This window comes from Gopherus flavomarginatus, chromosome 9 (assembly GCF_025201925.1).
Source record: "Gopherus flavomarginatus isolate rGopFla2 chromosome 9, rGopFla2.mat.asm, whole genome shotgun sequence".
In the NCBI taxonomy this organism is placed as follows: domain Eukaryota; kingdom Metazoa; phylum Chordata; order Testudines; family Testudinidae; genus Gopherus; species Gopherus flavomarginatus.
Window position 1 is genome coordinate 78266444 of NC_066625.1, and position 21424 is coordinate 78287867.

The 21424-nt window shown below is 52.1% G+C and overlaps 1 protein-coding gene across 5 annotated transcripts in view; it reads left to right on the forward strand.

Annotated features, from left to right (window-relative positions):
• The first annotated feature begins 2283 nt into the window (after window positions 1-2283).
• The window catches only part of NTRK3 (neurotrophic receptor tyrosine kinase 3), a 338382-nt gene continuing 319241 nt past the window's right edge, over window positions 2284-21424 (forward strand). For all 5 annotated transcript variants that reach the window (XM_050967400.1, XM_050967396.1, XM_050967397.1 and 2 more), the window contains exon 1: window positions 2284-7253. In XM_050967400.1, the coding sequence (XP_050823357.1) occupies window positions 7006-7253 (248 nt within the window). In that variant the 5' untranslated portion in view covers window positions 2284-7005. The remainder of the gene's footprint in view (window positions 7254-21424) is intronic.

Genomic DNA, 21424 nt, shown 5'->3' on the forward strand with positions numbered 1-21424 from the left:
CTCTCTTTTTCATAGGTCTTCCATTCAAGGGCGATATTTGGTAAGTCTTCTTTTTCCATTCTCAGCATATGTCTGTGATGCAGTAGGGACTTTCTGTGTGGGGAGTGGGAGAGCAGGGGAGGACTTTAGGGGATGGACGATGCCAGGGCCTGTAACCTGAGCTAGGTAAGGGAGGGGAAAGGTCAACACCTTTGCCCGGGAAGGGGACAAAGGAAGGGAGTGGCAGGAGGGGAGCAGTTTGAGTTTGGGCTTGGGGCTGTGTGGGCGGAATTCAGGGTATCCTAGCTAGGATCCAAGCACCCTGAAAGCCCAAAAGGACTTGGTGGAGGGGCCCTGACTGTGCCTGCAAGCTCTGCTGTAACCTGTGTTCCTGTTGTCCAATAAACCTTCTGTTTTACTGGCTGGCTAAAAGTCACTGTGGGTCCCAGGAAGAGGGGTGCAGGACCGGACTCCTCCACACTCCGTGACAGTCACTGATGTCTTCTTTTGCAGATTATTTGTGAGAGTGTGCCTTGTCCTGTCATTTTTCTGACTTCTTCATTCGTCTTCCTATCTATTCAGTGTTTCACAAACTTGGGATGCCACTCGTGTAGGGAAAGCCCCTGGTGGGCCGGGCCGGTTTGTTTACCTGCCGCGTCCGCAGGTCCGGCCAATCGCAGCTCCCACTGGCTGCGGTTCACTGCTCCGGGCCAATGGAAGCACTTCCAGCTGCTGGAAGTGGCAGCCAGTATGTCCCTCAGCCCATGCCTTTCACCTCTAATCAGTTTCAATCCAGCCTAGCTTAGTAGTGACTGAAATTTTTACTGCCGAATGCCACTTGGGTGGCTTGTCTGGAACAAGTACTTGGCATCTGGCTGTCCCCTGGCAGACACGTGCCTGTGCAAGTCCAGGTGTGTTATGGAGACTGCATTGGTGAAAGACACACACCAAGTGTCCATGGTCATTCCTTTCACTGTTGGCAACCTTGGGGACACTGACTGAGTTACTGACCGGGTCCTGGCAGAGACAGAGAGATAGCAGTGATCTCTCACCTGCCTCAGATGCCTTCTGGAAGGTGCTGCAGGAATTTTTCTTGTTCCATGTGTTTATTGAGGCCTGTAGGGGAGACGGTGAGGTGGTGTGAATTGCAGAGGAGCCACTGGTATGCTTTTTGCACAGAGTTCTTATGTCTCTGTTTTGCGGGCATTTCTGAAGCACAGAACAGACGGATTCCTCCACACTCCCCTGCTAAAAATCCCTGGCTCCTGGCAAAGCCGGATGCTGCTGCTTCACCAGTTATATATCTATATCTATATATCTTGGAGTCATCGTGGATAGTTCTCTGAAGACGTCCATGCAGTGTGCAGTGGCAGTCAAAAAAGCAAACACGATGTTAGGAATCATTAAAAAAGGGATAGAGAATAAGATGGAGAACATCTTATCGCTCTTATATAAATCCATGGTACGCCCACATCTTGAATACTGCATGCAGATGTGGTCTCCTGAGCTCAAAAAAGATATATTGGCATTAGAAAAAGTTCAGAAAAGGGCAACTAAAATGATTAGGGTTTGAAACGGGTCCCATATGGGGAGAGAATAAAGAGGCTAGGACTTTTCATCTTGGAAAAGAGGAGACTAAGGGGGGATATGAGAGAGGTGTATAAAATCGTGAGTGGTGTGGAGAAAGTGAATAAGGAAAAGTTATTTGCTTGTTCCCATAATATAAGAACTAGGTGCCACCAAATGAAACGAATGGGCAGCAGGTTTAAAACAAATAAAAGGAAGTTCTTCTTCACACAGCGCACAGTCAACCTGTGGAACTCCTTGCCTGAGGAGGTTGTGAAGGCTAGAACTATAACAGGGTTTAAAAGAGAACTAAATAAATTCATGAAGATTAAGTCCATTAATAGCTATTAGCCAGGATGGGTAAGGAATGGTGTCCCTAGCCTCTGTTTGTCTCATGGCTGTACAATGCCTCAGGATGGTAAACTCCGTCAAAGCTATGCATGAGTATTATTTACACTTGCAGCACTATATGCCATAATAATAGCACAGAGCCCCTCTGCAGCACTTTATGGCCTAGATTTTAAAATGATCTGTGAAAAATGCACCGGTGTGACTTGGGTATGGAATTCCTGCGATTGCACAATCAGTCCTGGTAATTACTTGGTTATTATTTTGTTACCTCTTGTGACTCAAGCAGCTAATCAGAGTTTGGGACCCTGGGGTTGTTTCCACTGGAGGAGACATTGATGAGGCACTTCTTTGATGCAATCTTTTTTATTTACCAAGAATATACAAAGTCCCGTTTCCCTGAACACTGGAGGAATCAAACAATGGGAGGCAGTGTCCTTGCTCACAGGTCCAAGGTTCTTTTAGCTGGCACCTCCACCCTAAATCTCTCTCTAGGCTTCTCCCAGGGCCACATCACACTTCCAGGCAGTGTCTGTCTCTGTCCTGCTTCTTCCTCACCACACGAACCCTTGGTTACAATAATACTGAGCAAAGTCCCTCTGCCCACATTGTCAATTCCTGATCTCACTTATGCCTTTGCTTTGGGCGATGACGTACACTTAACTGCCTCTTACAGTTATCTTAAATGAAGGGCAGTGGTTAAACCTGTATTATTATTTGCATGATGGTAGTGCCTATGTGTGTCTATCTGTCCAGGTGCTTATAGGGCTCTCCATCACTGAAGTAGCTGAGCAAATGGTCACCTGGACACCTAATTGGACTTTGCATGCACAATCCCTGTGAATGCCCAGGGGACTTGTGCACACAATAAAATCTGGATCTGTGTTTTCAAAGCACTGTGCAAACACTGGGCTAGATTCACTTCTGCTTGAAGGACCTAGGCTCCAGCTGTAGGGGAGCCCTCTCAGGAGTAGAAGAAGCATAACAGTGCAAGCGGCCCATATACCTGTTGTGCCCAGAGCCATCTGGTGCAGCCCTAAAATGGGGCGGGGGGGGGGAGCTAGGGGAGGGGCCAGAGCCAAGGAAGGCCCCTGGCAGAGGTGCCCTCTAGGTCGATTTGCTGCGCATCCTCTGTTGGTGGGGGATTCTACTGGAGCCCCTGCCCTGGCTGGACACTACTTGCCCCAGCAGTGAATCAAGCCCACTAGCTAACACATACGAGCCCAGCTCTGAATCCCTTACTCAGCTTTGACTCCCTCCTTCCTCAGCCAGGAATTTTGCCTGGGTGAAAAGGTCAGGATTTGGCTCTGTAACTGCAGACCCAGACATAGAGGTCCCGATGACCGTTAACCCCATGCGCGCCTGCTCTTGGTGCAGCGCAGTTCTGGGGAATACTGGCTGCTTCCCAGGTCTGACTGCTCCTCTGCACTTCCTGAGGTAAGTGACACCTGTCCTCTCCCTGTCTGGTCATCCTTTTGGGACAGACATTTCTCCTCTCCTCCTGTCCGCCCCAGGTGCCAGGCAGCCCTGCTTCTTGGCTTCTCATGGCTCCAGCCCAGCATATAAATCACAGATCCCCTCCGCAGTCCCATTTTGCTGTCATAATTAAGCTTATTCTGCCATATCTCCTCTTGTTCCCAAGCAGCTCTCCAAAGGGTCTTTGGAGGTTTCTCATTTGTTCTAAATCCAAATGTCTCTCGCTCTGCTCCCAAAATGTGCGGAGGAGAATTTACACAGGGACTGAAGGTGTTAAAACCATAAAGTTTCTCTTTAAAGCGGGTCTGCCACCATGGGGCGAGATGCTCATGCATGAGTCACACCCAAATGCTAAACAAGATCACAGCTCCTTGGAACACAAGAGCACGGGTAGGATCTGCAAATCCATTGCCCTGAAAGTGCAGGCTGCAGTAGGTGGGTAGCCCTCAGATGCTGCTCTTGTTCTGTTTTGCATAGTTATCCAAGAGATCTGCCCTCAAACAAAGGGATTTGCCATCTCCTTCTGCTAGATCCTGCAGTGATGTCCTCTTGCCAGGCTAGTGACATTACAGTCATTTCCATGGCAACACACTGTGATATCACAAACACAGGCGGTTGACCTCATGGCAGGGTCTAGTAGAGGGAAACCCCCTTGGTGCTGACCTGCCATCCAAAGAAGGGTTGTTATTTATTGGCTAACAAAACATGCAGACCGCCAATCCACTGTTTGATGGAACCCACCCTTCTGGTCCCCAGCACAGCCATGTGTCTGCACTGGAGCCTGCTGTTTGTTTAGGGCAGGGAGATGATTTCTTCCATGCAGCGCCAAGCATGCTGTCAGCACTCAACAGATACATAACAAGAAGCATGAGAAGCTGCGTTCCAGAGGCTGGGAGGAAGAGAGGGGTGGCTCTCCTTAAAAATATTGACAGATGTAACAAATAATACAATGACATTGCCGATCTCTAGCCTCTTCTACATCTGGATCTCAAAGCTTTTCCCAAAACAGAATGAACAAACCCTTCTGCCTCTCTGAGGTGAGTCAGGATCATTATCCCCTTTTACAGGTGGGAAAACTGAGGCATGGATGGGCATCTGAGCAAAACTTTCAATCCTGGGTGCCTGAAGTTAGGCACTTCAGTTTGTACAGAGGGGCTGAAATAACTGACCTGATTTTCAGTGGTGTTGAGTCCTGACAGCTCCCACTGGAGCTGATGAGAATCAGGCCACTTTTATTTACCTGCCTAACTATGGATTTAGGGGTCTATCTTTAGAGTACCCAAGTCTGAACATTTTGGCTTCAGTATCTTGCCCCAGGCCACACAGCGGGCCGGGGTCAGAGGAAGAGCTCAGTCCCCCCAACTTTCAGCCTTAGCTACCAGACCATCCTTCCTCTGACTCAGGAAGACATTACAGCAAATGGACACCAGTACAACTACCATTGATCATAGGCAGTAGATATGGAAAAGTCCTGTTAGGTCCCATCTAGTCCATCTGCAGAACCCGGGTAGGATCTTTCCCTCTAATCCAGGAGTCGGCAACCTTTCAGAAGTGGTGTGCCGAGTGTTCATTTATTCACTCTGATTTAAGGTTCCGCGTGCCAGTAATACATTTTAAAGTTTTCAGAAGGTCTCTTTCTGTAAGTCTATAACTAAACCATTGTTGTATGTAAAGTAAATAAGATTTTTAAAATGTTCAAGAACCTTTATTTAAAATTAAATTAAAATGCAGAGCCCCCCGGCGGGCAGGGCAGTATGAGTGGCACTGAAAATCAGCTCTCCTGCTGCCTTTAGCAGCTGTGCCATAGGTTGCCTACCCCTGCTCTAGGCTATTTACTAGACCATTTTGTCCAGTCTAGGACAACAAACAAATGCCTTAAGAGTGTCCAGCGCCCGGCACAATGCATGAGTGGGCCTCTAGGTGCTCACTGCTACACTCAGGCGAAGAAATAACAGGGATGTTATTGGAGTTTGATTCCAGCTGCCAGCCCCACTTCAGCAGCCCCCTTGTGTGGGTTGCAGGAACTGCTGGGCCCCCTTACTGAAAGGTACAGGTCAGTCTGCAGCCTCTCTCTCCCCGCTGGCCTGGTTTGATTGCATGTAGATTCGGCGTGTTTGCGTGCTGCTGAGCGGCCTCCCTCCCCTGATTCAGTAAAGAGCGAAGACTTCCAGTGTCTCCCCCCAGGACTAGCCGCCAGCCCCTCTTCCTGGCAGCGACCAGGCTGAGCTCTCTGGAGTGATCCACCTGTAATTCCTCTCCTCTTCCCCATCACCCGCCTGCAGCTCTGCTCCTTTATCATCGTGTGTCTGTGCCGAGAAGCAGAGACAAGAAACTAAAAAAAAAAGCACGTAAAAAAAGCGCCGTAGAAAAGCAGAGCAAATTAAGCAGAGCCCTGATCTGCTCGGGTTTGTGCTTGCCAAAAATGCACCGTGCATCTTAATTCGCTCTGCTTTTCAGCTCTCACACACTGCTCTCCTGGTGCCATTTCGGCGCTCTCCGCTCAGCCTTTTCAACACTTCATTCTTCTTCGGTATGTGTGTGTGTGTGTGTGTGTGATTGCAGAAGCTGCTGCCGTCGGTGCACAGGGGCGAAGGAGATCCCCCCTTGGAGCTCTCCTGGCAGTTCCAAAGCATCCAGTGGGTCCCCGTTGCATTTTTTCCAGCCGCCTCGATTTTTGTGGGGGTGCATTTTCTAGAAAGTGCTTCTTGGGCGCGCTCCAATCTATTTTACACCCATCCCTGGGAGCTGCCTTTTATCTCCCCGGGATCCTTAGAAAATACACGCGTACCTAAAAAGGACCCGGAATCCACACTGGGGGTAGGCTCCTCTGTTTCAGTGCATGGCTTTTCTGCTGGCTATCCGGATTGCAGCAAAAAAATAAAATAAAAAAGAGAAAAAAAAAGTAAAAGCAGCAGAAGACAATCTCCCCTCCCCCTCTTCTCAATTGCAATCCCAACTGGAACTTTTTCTCTTCTATCCGGGATGCCTTTCCTCATCTCCAGTCCTCAGCTTTGAGAGCAGCCTCTTGTTTTTTTAAGTGGAGGGGGTTGGGGGGGATCCCTTTTATTGCAGAGGGAAACACGCCGAGAGGGGATCTCTTTGCAGGCTCTTGTGCAATCTAGCGCTCTCGCTCTCTCTCTATTTTTGCATGCATCTCCTGCTGCAGCAGATCCAGCCAGCACGGAGGAGGGGATGGAAAGGGTGCACCCTCCTCTCCTGATCCTCTCTTCTGCCTCTGTGTGGTTTTTTTTGCAGGTGTGTCAATTTTAATTCTGCCCAGTAGGTGGGACTTGGTGACTTTAGCACCATTTGTGTGTGTGTGTGTGTGTGTGTGCGTGCTTCCTCCCCATCTTCTATTGCAATCCTCAGAAGTCCCTCCGAGAGAGCGAGAGAGCGCCTGATACCGAGAGCCAGCCTGCAATCAACAAGGCACTATGCATTTCAGACCGCTACTGTAGGGGGAATTACAGCTTCTCCTAGCCAGCTGCCAGCATGATTTCATCTGCTGGAGGATTTTTGCATCTGATCGTTTGAGTTTTTTTTTTCCTCCCTCTGTCTTTGTTTCCTTCCCCTTCTCTCCCCCCATCCCCCTTTCCTCCTCCTCCTCCTCCTCTTTTTTAGAAGCAGCAGTCGGAGATGGATGTCTCTCTTTGCCCTACCAAGTGCAGTTTCTGGAGGGTATTTTTGCTCTGGAGCATTTGGGGAGACTATCTGCTTTCGGTGCTGGCTTGCCCTGCGAATTGCCTTTGCAGCAAGATAGACATCAATTGCAAGAAGCCGGATGATGGGAACCTCTTCCCTCTCCTGGAAGGGCAGGATTCAGGCACCAGCAATGGGAACACCAGCATCAACATCACTGACATCTCAAGGAACATCACTTCAATGTAAGTCAGCTCTGGCCCCCACCCCCACCCCAGTGGGTGCCCTTTTTTCTACCGCTGCCCGAGACCCAGGGTGTGTGTGTGTGTGTGTTTAAGGGGAGAAACCGGGATGTGGATTTCAGGTGCCCTCAGCATTGCTATGGATGATGGTTATTCCCTGCCTCAGACCCGTTATGCCTCGGTTGCGGTGCAGAGGACGCGAATCTCATTTTCTGCCCCCACCGAAACAGCAACAGTTTGGCTCACGTTTAAGTGGGATAAAGTAAATGAGATGAAATGGCTTAGCAGGGGCGGGCAGCAGGCAGAGATGCTGTAAAGCGACCTCTTCTTTCCCCCATTTGTGTTAGCACAGAGATGAAAACACACACACAAACTGGGCACCTAAAGCAAGTTCTAAGCCGCCTGCTCCTTCAGAGACTTCGGATCGGATTAGAATGTCATTTTTTATCCCCCCACTGGCAAATCCACCCTCCTCTGCCCTGGCTGCGTGGATCTGGGAATCTGCAGTTTCTCCTTTTTAAGAGAGAGAGTGTGAGATGCCCCCTCAAGTTGTTCTAATTTTCCAGCTCTACTCTGATGCTGAGCTGGAATTTGTGTATTTTGATCTCAGCGTAGTGGGGGTATGTGTAGGAGGCAGATATTTTTAGCTGAGCACTTTGCGTTTGTTTGCATGCTTGTTTATCTGGAAAATCAACTGGAAGTTGCATTATCCTTGTTTGGAGAGGCTGGTAGCTAAAGCCTATGCAAATCTCATCAGCATAGAGTAGGGAAAGGACTGGTCCCCCCTCCTCCCTCCATCATGTTGTGTGTGTGTTTAAAAAATCCCTCATCTCCTACAATCTCCTCTCTTCAACGTTCAGTACATTTTCGGGGAGGTGAACTCCAAGGCATTTTCTTATTCTAATGCTAATTGAAATGTGAGCATTTAGGGAAATGTAGCCCCCTGAGTAAGTTGCCTGTGGGAGTTGGGCAGAAATGAGGTGGAATTCTTTATTGTAGCAGTTAAATGCAGCAAGGTTTGGGATGAGTAATTGGCGGTTATTTATTTTCCCACCTCCATTGTGAAATAGCTTGTTGAAAGGGTGCTCTTTGATGGTTCTTTTCCGAGGCTGTGCTATTTGGTCACAGTGCAGTTGCAGCACCACTATGGAATAATTGCGATACCCTCCTTAAGAGCATTGCGAGGCACCTTTGCCAGATAAAGATGACTGGACTAACACAGACCTATTGCCGTTAACGGGTTTAATGTAATGAATGCCCACGCAGTCCTCCCACGTCCAGTTCTAGTGAGTAACGCTGACCTATTCCCATGCTATGGCTTTCCCTTTCCAGCAAATCTGCTCTCCAGAAACTAACGGGATCAGGGAAAGTAAATACGAACCTAATGTAATGTTTGCGTGCCAAATGGCCCGTATTTACCCTGTGCTGCCCTGTGCTGGAGTACTGCTGTGGATGCTAGAGCGATCCAGATAACACTAGGGAAGTGAGAGAAACTTGTGTTTATTACTGTGCTTACCGTTTGTTGTGTTTTTCTCTTAACCCTTTCTTGTTAAACTGTGAGCATCAAACACGCTGTAAGAGGGAAGAGAACTAGCAATTTGGTTACTGTACTGTGGCTCAGAGGCAGCTTGTGTGGTTGTTACTTAGTACGTGTTTGTGTGTATATATACACACGTCTGAACTGCTGGATGAGTTACTACAATGTGAACCCTTTGTGTCTAGAAAATGTCTTTAGTGCTTTGAAATTGAAAAATGCTGGCGTCAACAAAACCCAACCCAAACAGAAACCTAAAACCCAGCCCCTAGACCTCTCAACTCCATTAGCAAATGTTTTCAGGAGAAGAGCATCTTTTCAGGAGAGGAATGATGAGAGGGTGACTGAGTATATCTGTTTGTGTTACATCTAGAATAATATGTCTTCCCTGGATCCCCAACTTCCTAAATGGACTTCTGTAGCTATGGAAGAAATGGTGGTAGCTGAATTGAGGTTAGTCCATAACCATCACTACTGTGATTCGGGATTTTAGGCTGAAATATCAGGGAAAACGTCTTGACAGTGAGATCTGTGAGACAGTGAAATAGTCTCCCCATGGAAGAGATGAAAATCCGGGCTTTCAGTATGCTTACAAGTGGCACTAGCAATTGTACTTGGAGGGGGCAACCTGGTTGGCCAGGGACACGTTAGATGGCACCTAAGAAGTCGTTTCCTCCTGCGATTTGTGTGTGATTCCTTAGGGACCTGAGCGCAAAGCCCGAAAGGGCTAGGACAGAAACTTGTGTTTAGCGAGAATACTCTGCTCACTCCGCCCTTGACAGAAAGGGAGGCTAGGACAGGGCTGACTGGGTCAGTTCACAGGGAGGGAAGTATCAAAGATCATCCCTGCCCCCACCTCGAGATTGTAAATATAGGCTATAGTTCAGCCCCTTCCTGGCCTGCCAAAACTATGTTGTTGCCAAGGAAGTTACGGTGCCCAGATGCTAGGGCGATGGGCACATTCTCAATCCACCTAATAACGAATCCACTGCCCTTCCCAAAGAGAAGAGTGTGATGCTCCCTCATGCCGAATGTCACCTTTGCGTCATCCGGATTCGTCCTGTTTCCTAGTGTAAAAGCCCATTGGGGCTTTTATTTCATTAGCCAGAATGACTTAGTGAAGTGCAATTGCCTCACTGGGCAGCAAGTGAGATGAGCTGGGGGCAAGGGTCTTTTAGCTCGCTAGCCCCTCGTGGGGAATGGTGTGCAAAAGAAAGCGAATAGCTTTCCTGTCAGTCTCTGGAGAGGGGTGGGGGGCTGTACTGGCAGGGTGGGTAGTGGAGCTCTGGTGTGCGCTGCTGTAATGGATCCTGTGTCTCTGGGCCTGTTCTCCAGTCTTTGCTGCATGACGCCCGGTGTCTGCGAAGGAATCTCTAGCTTTCAAGAGACTCCCATGAAGGCTTTTGCTTCGTGTGGCTGTGAAAACACTGGTGGGGCGTGTTCTTTCTCAGAAAGGCCACAGGGCCTAAGGTGATGCCTTCCCCGTTGCCAAATGACAGCTGGTAAAGCTACGCTCACAGGGTCTCTGTGGTGGATTGAACTGTGGAAATACAAGGCCATTTTCATCAGGGGAAGGGTTGGGAATGAGAGAAGGGGCCGAGGGGTGGGAGGAAGAGGACTCTAGGTGGTGAACACTTCACTCACTGTTATTTTAAAACCCTCTTTCTGTTCCAAAGCCCAGCGGGAGAGGCCATGAGCCCTTTTGCTACAGGTCTTCAAAAGAAAACATCCCACTGCAAGAAGGAATATTCTCATCTCCCGCCATCTTGGGATGAAGCCATTGGAAGCATTTTGCTCTAGTGATGTAACATTCCAGAGGCCATCCAGGCCAGGGCCCCCTTGTGCTCGGGGCTGCACAAGCAGATAGGAAACAGGGACCTGCCTCAAAGAGCTGAGAGTTTAACAAATGACATCACAGTGGCATGAGACAGAAGAGTGGGCCGAGGTAGGGGAAAGGGGTAATATGCAACGGAATGGATGCAGTTCTTAGCCAATCAGGGTAGTGATCACAGCTTGCCAGCTGCCTAGGTGTCCTTGTTTGTTATATTTGGGGCCCAGTTCTTTGGAGTGTGTTTGGGGCATTCGCTCTCCTTTCCCCTATCAATGGCAGAGGAATTACCAGCACCAAGGGTCTGGACCCTGACATCTCATATCTTCGGATGCTGCCAGTGCTGAGAAGCTCTTTGCCACCTTCCTCTCTTCTGGGCAGTTTCCAAGCCCAAGCCATGCTGTCGTTCCTTCCCCTACCTTTAAACCAGCCCAGAGGGCTCAGTTTGCACAGCTTTGAGCAGCAGCGCGTCACTCTGTCATGGCCTGGCTGTCGAGCCGTAGTGGACCGAGTTCGAATTGCGTGCCGACTTGCCAGTTCGCCATAGCAGATTTTCCCAGCTGTCTGCGTGGGGGGAAAACGTGCAGTGTGAGCGCAGCTGTGCATGAAGGCAGCCCTTTGGCTAGCGATCAGCCACGGCCACCTCTCCCGTTGAGCCTGTGATCCTGAACACCACGCGCTCCTGGAAAAGCAGCCCCATTGGTAACCTGAGCTGCCAGTGGGTCGCTCTGAGTTTGGCTGGGCCGTCTCGCTGTAATATTAGCAGAGCCAGTGTAACTCAAGCTGCCGTTTAAAAGCTTGTTTAGAAATTGAACAAAAGCCTCAATTAATTAACGTTCCGCTCTCAGATTGTTTTTTTTCCTCTCCCCCTGTTCTCCTTCCATGGAGAGCGGAATGGTCACATTTCTCATTTGGATCTGTGAAGCCAGCGCTGCTGCTACTGGTGTGTGCTGCAGGTGGGGACAAGCCAGGGGGCGCAAGGCTGAGAGCTAGGGAGGAGGCCTGGCTAGTGAAATGGGCTAGTGATCTCCCAGGTGTGTGTGTGTGTGCTGGGGCTCCTCCTTTAACTGATGGACTCTCCCATCCAGTGCTGGAAAAGGGGTGACTCGCAAAGCTCTATAAGAATCTAGACCAGGAAGGGTTAACAGGGAAGCATGGGAAGAGCAGAGCATTCCTGGTCCTGGCTTAAGTGGGCGAGTGGGTGAGGATTGTGTGGCTGGCATGGGCCCCTGAGTAACCCTGGCAGTGTCCTTGTGTTGAGCAGGCTGGACTCTTACCCCTATCCCCGAGTGCCCTGGCAATGCATCTGGCTTTGTGACTGGGCTTCTGGGGACCTGGTTCTGACCATGAGCCACTCAGCATCTTCCTGCCCCAGGGGAATTGCTCAAGCTTTCCCATTAGCTGTAGTCAGCTAAGGCCAGGCACTATCCTTATCTGTGCTGCTTTTCCAAAGGCCAGGAGGGTGCTGAGCTCCAGCCAGCATCATGTTCCCAGGATGAACCTGTGGCTTGTCCTTGTTTTTGGAAAAGCCTTGCAAAATTTGCCAAGAGCCACTTCCAGCTGAGATGCACTCAGCATGGAGTCTGCCCGCGTGCCTCAACCCGTGGCCACCTGATGGAGTGGTTGCCTGTGGACTGCGAGGGCCTGATGTGAGCCGTGGCTGGGCTACCTTGCAGCTAGAGGGACTTCAGCGTCCCAAAGGGGGGCTCCGTGGGCTGATGTGCTTCATTTATTTTCCTAGTGACGTTAGTGCTGCTGCAGGGTGCCAGACCAATGGCCCTGGAGACAGGAGGCCTCTGCGTCACTCCAGGCCAGGTATGGGTTGGGGAACATGAGTTTTCCTCACCCATGGGAGAGGGCAGTCCAGTCTCCTTGGCTCATTGTATCCCCGACCTCTCTGCTGAGACTGCCGGAGAGGACGCCAGATGTGACATGGCCGTTTGGCCGCTAGGAACAGGACTCGACCCCATCAGCTCCTTTCACTCAGTCCACCCAGCAGCCACATTCATGTTCTCCATCCGCTGCCATCGTGGGCTCTGTGTGAAGCAGTGACCTAGGGGTGAAAGTGCCTTGATCCAGTCCCAGTGCCCCAACTCCTCTGGTTAGTTATGTTCTCTATAGAGTCTGGTTACTGATAAGCAGAGCCTACCCTTCCCAGGTGGACTGGCCATGCCATCCCATGTTGTTGGGCTGAGGCCCTGGTGTATCTTCTCCCCTGTCATTGCACTGGCATCATCAAAGGGCAGCTCTTAAATTCTCAGTGTGCTGGCTGGAGAGAGAGCGTTTCCTTTATGGCAGCGTGGGAAGCACATGTGTGCTCCGGCACAGCGTGCGTGGGTAAGGCAGGATGGAGGAGTTTGCCATCTGGGCCTCTCTACTTCTCAGCTGCTGCTCTGGTACTGGACAGATTCTGCCAGCAATACAGTGCTGGAGTGTGTGCATCGCTCCTGGGCTCCCCGTCGCAGGGTGGGGTCCCCCTGCCCCAGCACAGAGATCATGTCCCCAGCATATAACCGCCAGCTGCCTTGCTCCCTTCTCTGACTGGAGAAGGGGAACAGTGTTTTACATTGTGAATCACACCCTGTAGAGGGCTTCGAGGTGAGGGGCCAGGAGCGTCCTTAACCTTATAGACTCATAGACTCATAGGTCAGAAGGGACCAATATGATCATCTAGTCTGACCTCCTGCACAAGGCAGGCCACAGAACCCCACCCATCCAATTTTATAACAACCCCTAACCCAGGACCGAGTTATTGAAATCCTCAAAATTGGTTTGAAGACCTCAAGCTGCAGAGAATCCACCAGTAAGCGACCCGTGCCCCACGCTGCAGGGGAAGGCGACCCACCATGACTGGGTAGCTGCCTACGACAGGGTGAGCAGAATTCACATCCTTAGAGAGACACAGGAATCTGTGGCACCCTGTTCTTGGGGGTCCCCCATGTAGAAGCCTGTGCACCCCTAGAAGGGGGAGACTTTCTAGTATTTCCCTTAAGGGGTCACCTGCTATGCAGGTGTTTTCTCCTGGGGGACAGGAAGAATGGTCCCACAGGCCAGCGTGCCTTGCCAATGCCATGAGGTCACACCAAATCACAAGAGGTGTCTGGTATAACCGGACCTAGTTAAACTTGAATGCGCTTAATTCTCTAATATGTGGGCCTTGAAGGAGTGGGCCTGCCAGGTCAGGCCTCAGTGGTCTCAGAGCCCGGGGGGAGACTGGCTCACTTACCAGGCACGGTGAGATTTGCACATATGGAGACAGGGGAGAGAAGAGGCCCTTGGTGTAGTAGGTTGCTAACGGGGGAAGCAGCAGATACATGGCTCTGGCACACCCTGCGCGTACTGCCTGATGTATAGAGGAATCTCTTCCAGTGGTGCGCGTAGGTCACACCTCCTGCCTGACGTGGGCCCTTCTGGTGGGAACGGCAAGAGTTGGAGTTCGTGTCAGCCTAGAATGATGGGAGGGGTTGCTGGGGAATCTTCCAGTGAGTGATTAAGTGAACTCTCCTGCTAGAGACAATGGGGTGCAGATACTGGGGGGGATCCATACAAGTCACCCCTCACTGTACTGCAGGAACATCCAGGCCGTTTACCATGCCCTAGTGGGGATCCAGACTGTGCCGATGCCAGAAGAGGTTTAGGTGGCTTCTGTATCTTCCAGGATGCTTCTTTATGTACGTTTCAGCCACGACCTGGTCAGGCAAAGCGACTCGTGAGGCCGCTGGTGGGACATATAACCACTTTCCTCCTCCGCACCCAGGAATCTCAGCAGTGACTGTCAGCCCTTTATGAGATGCATGTGTGAACGTGGTATTTATGAGAATTGGCTGGGACCAGCCAGAATGGAGGCAGCTGTCAGATATCATGGGGATAAAGGGATTGTAGATAGAGAGTAGGGTAGGGCCTGTGCCAGCTTCCCCCTCCCCACAGCCCTTCTGATACTCCTCTGTCCTGACCAGCAGCACACTCTGCCCTGGCTCCCTCCTTTGCTGTTCCAGCCCTGTGGGTCTCCCAAGCTGAGACTGCCAATGATGCCAGATTATGGGGTTGATTCCTGATATGGACAAATATCCACTAGGATGAGAGTCACCCAACTCATTCTCACTTGTGCCATCAGCTGGGAGAGAACGTTGGGTCCCCAGAGGCTACATGCCCCTATGTTACCAGCGCCTCTGGTCTGTCTGTTTCGACAGGATTCTGGTCCCTGAGGTTTTGGCTGCTAGTGAGATCATTACAAAGGTCTGTAATTCAATCCATCTTTGTTTTGCACAGTGTTTGTTTATGCAGAGCGCTTACCCAAAGCACATTGCCAAGTTAGAGGCAGGCGCAGCGAGAGACTGTGACGGCAGAGGGAGAGGGAAATACACATCCCAGGGTGTGAAGATGTTTTGGATTGAGACTTGGAGCCGGCTGGGGGAGTCAGTGGGGTGGAGAGAGGCAGGGAAGGCTGCTCCAGGTAGCAGGGGCTGCAGAGGAGAAGGCACTCTAACCAAGAGCAGGACAGTTCTGTGGAAGAGGCAGGAGTTGCAAGAGATGCGGTCTATGAGAGAGGCTGGATTGAGACTGCAAAGGGCTGTAGAAATGAAGGCAGTTGAGCTGTTTGGATAATCTGGAAAGATCCTGATCTGGGGGAGCTGAGCCCCTGAATCATTTAGCTCTGTCTGTCCCGGGCCTTCATTTCACAGGGGCTACTTCCAAGCAGAGTGCCACCAAATGCCCTTCGGGGCCGGTGTCTGGAGACTCTCCTCTCTGTTGCTCCTCTGGGGTTAGCGATGGGGATTGTTACAGGCCCTTCATGCAGGTCAAACCCACTTTCCCGTAGGGCTGTGATTTTCCTACTGAAGCAGTTAATTCAGTAGCTCCTCTAGTGTGGACACAGTTATACCAGTGCAAAGGTGCCGTATTCCCCTTCCCGTATAGGGATAAGCTGTCCTGGTAAAAGCACTGTCAAACTGTACAGTAGCAGGGGCTGTCCTGCTTTAAGTACACTGGTGTGGTTAAATGCGCAGTGTCTTGGTGTAAACAAACCCTTGAACTCATGTTCCTGCCCCTGTACTATCCTTACAGTTGGCTGCAGCCAGTGCCCGTGTGGTTTAATTTCCCAGGGCTGGGCTCAGCGTCCCTGCTTTGCATGGATAACTCCTCTCCCCGCTTAGCACTCCTAGAAGGAGGCACCTTCATGCCTGCCGTGACCTTTGGCCCCTCCAGAGCATCTGCAGTCACTCTGGTTATACAGGGACACGGCTGACTCACAGCCGCCTTTCCAGGGAAAGGGAATGGAAGCGCCAGACATCACCCAGCAAACGGTGTGCACAAACACAGCCCAAGGGCCAGCTAGAGACCAGTTGCAAGAGGTTGCGGCTCTGCTGACTTCAGTAAAGTTGCATATGCCTGTGCCAGGTCTCCATTTGGCCTGAGAATCTGCCTCCCAGCAAGGCTTGGAGACCATGGCGGGTTATGTGCCTAGTGCAGTGCTGTGGACGCTGGCCAACCAACTGTTACTGAGCAGACTTGTGTCAGAAAGAGGATTCTGCCTGTGCCGAGCCACCTGGCTTCTTCAGCCAGAGCCACTGAGCCGATGCCTCTGTCCCTTCATTTCCAGTGCCACAGTCTATCCCTGAGCACCCCTTCCTGGGCCAGGCCTCAGAGCTCTGCCAGTGTGTCCGGCCTGCCTTCCTTCTGCCCAAATGCTGCTTCTCGGAGCAGGAGCCCACAACTCCAGTAGCCCCTATTCTGGAGCCCCTCCTCCAGCCCAACCAGCCTGCCCAGCGAGGTCCCACTGGAATGATAGGCTGCCTGGTGGGTTGAGCCGCATTGAGATTATTTCTTCTGCAGACGGGAGATGGCTAATGGGAAAGCAGGTGACCGAGCTGGCTTTGCATGGCATTGATCAGACTGTAGAAGGGAAAAGGATTGATGGGTTGCACGTAATATCTCCCCAGTCTTTGCCTTCCACTGGAATAGAGATACTATACAAACCTGCCCAGGGACCCTCATTAGCAGGGGCCACCTTCAGTGTAGTCCCAGATTCCCCACAGGTCTCTGGGTGGCTGAGAACTGCGGGCCTCCTCTGACAGCTGATGAATCTGTCACAGAAGTGGCAGAGGAGTACAATCCCCCTTGGAAGCTGGGTGAGCGAGAGTTGGGAAGTTCCAGACACAGGCCGTGCCTTGCATGGCGCCCCACCGCGTCGGGAGGAGCTTGGGCAGAGGAGCTGTTGTGAGCTGCCAGCGGGGGTGGAGATGGAGGAAAGGGAGGGGCCCCTTTTGCTGCTCACCCAGAGAAGCCGAATTGTGAGCATCCTCAGGTGCAGGGAGCGCAGGACGCACTGAGATGTGTCCAGCCCAGTTCTCAGTGGAATTGTCCCGGTCGCCCTCCCTTGTGAGCACGGGGCTTGTGTGTGCTTTGCGGGGGTTGTTTTCCTAAAGACAATGGGTTGTTTACGTTAGGGACTTTTGCACTGGGGTAAATCCCCAGTGTGGAGGGCTTGTGCGGGTATAAAGCAGGGCTTGCGGGTATGGCTCACTTGAAGCCAGAGCAAGTCACACTGATTCAAGGCCTGTCTCACACCAGTGCAGGGCATCTACACTGGGACTTCCCACTGATGGAGTGCCAGTGCAAAGCCCCTAAGGAAGAAAAGTCTGATTCCTCTTGTTCCTCTGAAGAGCCTCCTGGCATCTCTGCTGCTGGCCAGAGAAGCGATGTATGCCCAGCTCTGGCTCTTTCATAGGCAGAAACACCCCCAACCATCACATAAGGGACCCCTTTTGGGCAGCTCATCTGGTCAGCTGTGCTTCAGCTTCTGGGGTTCTAGAAATGTCCGAACTGTCTCAGCCCAACAGACCAGCAGCCTGTTAGCCATTGGTGCTGTCACGATTGGTGGCCAGAACTGGATGCTCCATATGAAGGTCTATGCCCCTCCCTGTAGGTAGCCTGCAGCTGGGTTTGGTTGCCCCCTGTTCACTGAGCAGAAGTTGCATGAGGAAACCAAGGCCCCTGGGGCCACAGTTCAATACTAAGCACAATGTCTTCCTGACCACAGTTTCTGACCTGGTGATGCCCTGCAACATGCGAGTTAATAGTGCTAGTCATTTACCTCTGCCTGATGGACCATCAGGTGCTCTTCAGTGGCTTTTAGCTTTGGGAACATGCTGCTGCAATGAGTTCTGTGGGTTCATTTCATGTTCTCTGAAAGTGGTTTCCTCCATCTGTGGGAAATTTGAATCTTTTACATTTGACTTATTGTCCCTCCTTCTTGTGCCGTGGGGCTGGGTAGAGAGGAGCCAGACTGGCCGTCTCTGGGTTGCTGTGTATCCCTCTCCCCTCGCCTCTCTCACTCTTCCTCATTCCAGACAAAAGAGTCCAAGTGCCAGGCTCTGGGCCACACCACTCAGGAGGCACAGAGCAGACACTATGATCCAGGGAGAGGGAGCAAAGGTGGCTTTATGCCAACTTTGTGCCACCCAGATGTTGGGCTGATTCAGGGCTCAGTTTGGCTCCTGTCATAAGTTAGAGCAGCTCAGAGGCTGCTCTGATTAATGGCAGCCTCCCTATAACTGCCTGTGGGCTGCCTCATGGTCTAGAACAGCCAGAGTGATGCCCTGAGTGCTCCTTCCGCTCCCCTGCTCTGGGGGTCAAAAGGGATGGGGGGGATGGCTATGTATACCTGCCCTAAGCTGCTCCTGCACTTGGGGAATTCCCCAGGGGGGCGTTTTGGCCCCTTTACACAGCAGGAGTGGTGTAAGGGAGACAGAGTAGAGGCAAGAATCAGACCCTCACCTCTTTCATCTTGCCTCCTTCTGGAGGCCCCTCCTAGTTCCCAGTTGCCTTCGTTCTTCTTTTCACTCTCTTTGGAGGCGTGGTGACCCCTCCAACCCAGTGTTCAAAGTGTGGCTGTGTCCTTGGTTTCAGCAGGGATATTCTCTATCCCCATCTCAGCGGAGCCCTGCCTCCTAGGGCTTGTCTAGGTAGGGGGTGGTTGCGTTGTGGTGACTGCACAGATGTGGCGCCACCAGTGTAAACCTTCCAGCAGGCGCTCTGCACCAGTGCACAATGGGGCTTGCAGTGGTGCGCTCCCCTGAGCCCAGTCTTACACTGGGGCAGTGCATCTCCACTAGGGCTTTGCATTGGGGTAGCTACAGCTGTGCATGACACGCACCCTGCTACAGGCAGGGCCTTAGACACCTGTGTCTCCACTGAACATTGAGTCGGTGTCTTTGTGGCTCTCTCTTGTCAGTGAAGCTCAGGTTTTTGTGCTGCAGAGGATACAGTGAACTCAGGACGAGGTCCGAGGAATTTAAATTGCTCCTTCCACTGTGCATCCCCTTGAACTGACTGATGCCAAGAGTCACTTGCCCAGTAGCTGGTTTAGCTTGGTGCCTCCCACTCCTCCCTGTCCTTGACTCACTAAATAATTTCGTGCCATCAGCACCTCCTGATTCACCCTCTGTCCCAGTCACTAATAACTATACTGACCAGCACCAGCCCTGGCATCAATTGACTTCTCTGGGAACTGCCTGGTTGTTCCTCCCTTTGCACCCTGTCTCTCCTAGCCAGTGTGTGACCCAGGGCCGGACACTAGCCCTCACCCTATGGTGCCCCTTGGAGCCCCGAGGCCGACCTTCCTTTCCTCTTCCTCAGGAAATTGCACGTAGGTCGAGGATACAGTAACTCCTCCATGGCTTCCGTATTCCTGGTCCTACTCCAGAGCACCTCACTGCTGACGCCTCCCTCAGCAAGAGCCTTGGCCCCATCCCAGCTGCTGGCCCCTTCCACTGTCCCTGATGTGCCCCAGCTTGACCCCTGGCTCTGCTGCTGGTTCCTGCCTCCACATGTCTGGCCAGCCAGAAATCCACCTGTGCCGCCTTCTCATCTAACGTGCCCCTTGGCAGCTGCTCCCAGCCTGGATGGGGACAGGCCCTTGAGATTGGGAAGCGTGGGTCTGCGAGGCAGGTTGGCTTAGGCCATCCCAGCTGCTGGACACTCTCCCTGCTCCCCAGCCTCCTAGCACCCAGCTTTCCTTGTCCGAGCGATACCCAGAAAGTGCTCAGGGCGTGAAGTGCCGAGAGCCTCCCGTGAGGGACTTTACCCCAGGAGAATCCCTGGGCAGGTCTGTCCCTTTCTCATCCTGGCCCGGCATTCAGGAGGGTGCGCTAAGGAGCACCCAGTCAATGGGGAGCCCTGAGCCCTGTTGTAGCCTTTTGGTAGCTCTCAGGACACCCCCAGCCAGCAAACAGCTCCCCATATCCTCCTCGTTCCCTTAGTCTGATGGCTTTGCCTTTTCAAAGTGCAGTTCAGCCACTAGAGGACAGCACGCTGCACAAGACTATGTGTCTGCATTCAGGATAGACAGACTGGAGCTGCAGAGCAGCTTTGGGTTGTGTTCTGGGGAGGGATGGTGATAAATAGAGACATGGCAGGATTCCCTCTGCTGCATCCCCCAAGTCCTGCACTGGGAAGCAGGGAGGCTGTAACCCAGCCAGGTGGGGAGGGCAAGTTTATGGATGTGCCCAGACAAAAGACACTGCGTCCAGTCAGCCCTTCTGTGGTGATCAGGGCTGGATTCTCCTGTCGCTCGCCTCACCATGGTTCTGCAATGGGTCACCCACATGAAGGGCCTTTGCTCCGAGGTGACTATTCCAGCTTCCTAGTGCCAGCTGTTCCAACCTTCTGGTGGAGTGACTGCATAGGTCTCAGCAACCCTGGACTCTGGGGCTCTTTCATTAGCAAAAACTCCTCCTGAAGTAACCTCCAGTCCCACTCCTCAGCCCCTGTGTCACATGCTGCCTTGGGACGCCACTTGGTGGTGGGTCACAGCTCTCCTTTCTGAGCTCCAGGCCTCTCACCTCCCCGGCATCTCTACAAATGCACCCAGATACAGCATCAGTGTCGTGAGCTCTATGGCCTCAGTGGGATTCACATCTTCCTACCCATGCCTTGCCTTGCCTTGCGTGGTGCTGGTTCTCGTGCCCAGGACAGAGCTGGTACAGAGTGAAATGCCCCGGGGAAGGAGGAGGCTGGGGACACAAACACAGGGTTTTAGTTCCACGTTAAATATAGTCGAAGATGCTGATGTGCTGGGTATTATCGGCCCTTTGGGACTATCATCTAGTGATAACAATATTATATAGTACTTTACAAATGAGGGCAGTATCATTATCCCTAGTTTGCAGCTGGGGAAACTGAGGCACAGAGTGGGGAAGTGACTCACCCAAAGGCCACCCAGCAGGCCAGTTGCAGAGCCAGGACGAGAGCCCAGGTCTTGAGAGTCCCAGTCAAGTGTTCTATCCACTAGGCCATAGTGCTTCACCTGTAATCTTAGTTTTCAACCTTTGGGGTGGGTCCCCCCCGGTTATCAGGAGAGTGAGCTGGAGTGCGGGGCTAGAGTCAGCCTGGCATCCAGGGCAGGGCAGCAGTGGGGAGTGTTTGCAGGGAGTCCCCAGTGGGCAGGGGTGGGGAGAGGGAGCGGGTCCCTGCCCTGCCCTGTCCGGGCAGCAACCTGCTGCTCTCCCCTCCCTCCCTTCCTGTCCCCCGGGGCACTCCCTACATGCTCCCCACACTGCTGCCCTGCCCTGGGTGGCTGCAGCCCCATCCATTTTAAACCCTCCAGAGCCTGCTGGAGTGAGAGGTTCTGGGCAGGCGAAAGGAGGGCGAGGAGCCCTGGTCCGTGCCGCGCGACTGTGGGCTACTTTAGGGATGGAGCCAGCCAGGTCCTTCCATTGCCCCCTCTCTTCTGCCCCACATAAATGGGGATTGGGGAGCACAACTGTTATTTGACTCCCCTAGAGAAGTGGAAGTGCAGCAGAAAAACTTGGG